Source organism: Cynoglossus semilaevis, chromosome 11, assembly GCF_000523025.1.
Source record: "Cynoglossus semilaevis isolate Cse_v1.0 chromosome 11, Cse_v1.0, whole genome shotgun sequence".
NCBI lineage: Eukaryota > Metazoa > Chordata > Actinopteri > Pleuronectiformes > Cynoglossidae > Cynoglossus > Cynoglossus semilaevis.
Genome location: NC_024317.1, coordinates 3,396,158 through 3,397,623, shown reverse-complemented (window position 1 = coordinate 3,397,623; position 1,466 = coordinate 3,396,158). Strand labels below are relative to the sequence as shown.

Sequence of the window (1,466 nt, the reverse complement as noted above, 5' to 3'; positions counted from 1 at the left end):
TTTTTTAAATGGTCAAATAAATTTGCCAAAATGTTGAAATAATTCATATGTTAAAAATAATACTTTTTTGCTATTCACTTTTAAGTAACTTGTGTTGGAAAGATGCTCGACCAAAAAAAAAAACAACAAAAACACTTATCGAACAGATGAAGTGAATTATTCAAATGAACAGTCTGTTTTATGTCTGTAGGGGGTTTTTTTTAGCTTTTTTTTTTTTAAGTTGCTTGAGCCTAAAATTGAACTGAGAGGTTAAGCTGTGGCTCCACCGGGCGGACAGGATGTCAGACATGCAAGATGGGTCAGAACAGGTACAGACAGGAACAATGGCTAGAATTTACAGACATCACAGACAAATAACAGGGCTGATCCGTCCTGAGCATTTACCACAGAACAAATGACTAATGGGATGCAGCTGAAGAGGAAAGTGACTACAGATCAGGTAAGTTATCAGCAGAAGCAGTAAATTGTTTGAAGATTATCAGCGAATAGCTGACTGAGATATGAAGACTCATAAATCTGGAGATGAGAAGAGTCAGGAGTGGAAGTCATAACGTCAACACTGATGGGTTTAAAAAATAATTGTTATTAAAAAAAGCTGAATTTATTTGATTGATTAACTCTTTTTTTTTTTTCTTCTTTGTCCTTTTGGTTTCCAGGTTGTGAAAATGTGGAGCTGGTATTTCACTCTCGCTCTACTGCTGTCGTCTTTTGTGAGACCTGCTGAAGCGTCACTCTCACTCTGCTGCTGTCGTCTTTTGTGAGACCTACTGCAGCACAAGGTAAAAAAAAAAACACCTTCAAACCATTTTTTTCTCCAAAAACACCAGGATTGTTTTCAAACCATTTTTTTTCTTAAACTCGTTTCATTTAGTTCTATAGACGGCACAGCCTTATAGGTAATAAGGTGACGTGCAGTGTGTAATTTATTTATTTTTTTATCGTCTATTGGCTATGTCTGTACCAAAGGAAACAAATCTTTCTTTATTAAAAAAAGTTCAGTGGTGAGGATAGAATAAATAAAAATGGCAAGAAAAAATAAAATCTCCTGTTTTCCTCTTTAGCACTATTTCCACGTCGCTGTAAACAAATGAACACACATAGCAGAACTTAAAAAATGTCAGAAAAACTAATGGAGTTCAAGGAGCAAAACAGTCCTTTTTTTTATTCATATTCACAACATATCAAGATATTAAGTCCATCCTTAGAGGTTTTCATGTTCACTCTCCATGACTTCAACACCCAGGCAGGTGCAACAATGTGCAAGCGGCCGATATCGTGTTCCTGGTTGACGGCTCCTCCAGCATCGGCCGCGCAAACTTCGTGCAGGTGAAGGGCTTCATGGCAGGAATCGTCAAACCATTCGCCAGCTCTGTCAGCGAGTCGGGGATTAGGTTCGGGGCCGTGCAGTACAGTGAAACGTCAAGGTAATGAGAATATTAACATACATATTGGATCACGCTGCCCAT

At 37.9% G+C, this 1,466-nt stretch overlaps 1 protein-coding gene across 1 annotated transcript in view; it reads left to right on the top strand.

The window, feature by feature from the left end:
* The first annotated feature begins 1,114 nt into the window (after window positions 1-1,114).
* col7a1 (collagen, type VII, alpha 1) overlaps window positions 1,115-1,466 on the top strand; it is a 46,511-nt gene continuing 46,159 nt past the window's right edge. Inside the window, exons 1-2 of the mRNA XM_008319949.1 lie at window positions 1,115-1,151; window positions 1,244-1,371. Coding sequence (XP_008318171.1) covers window positions 1,115-1,151; window positions 1,244-1,371 — 165 coding nt within the window. The remainder of the gene's footprint in view (window positions 1,152-1,243; window positions 1,372-1,466) is intronic.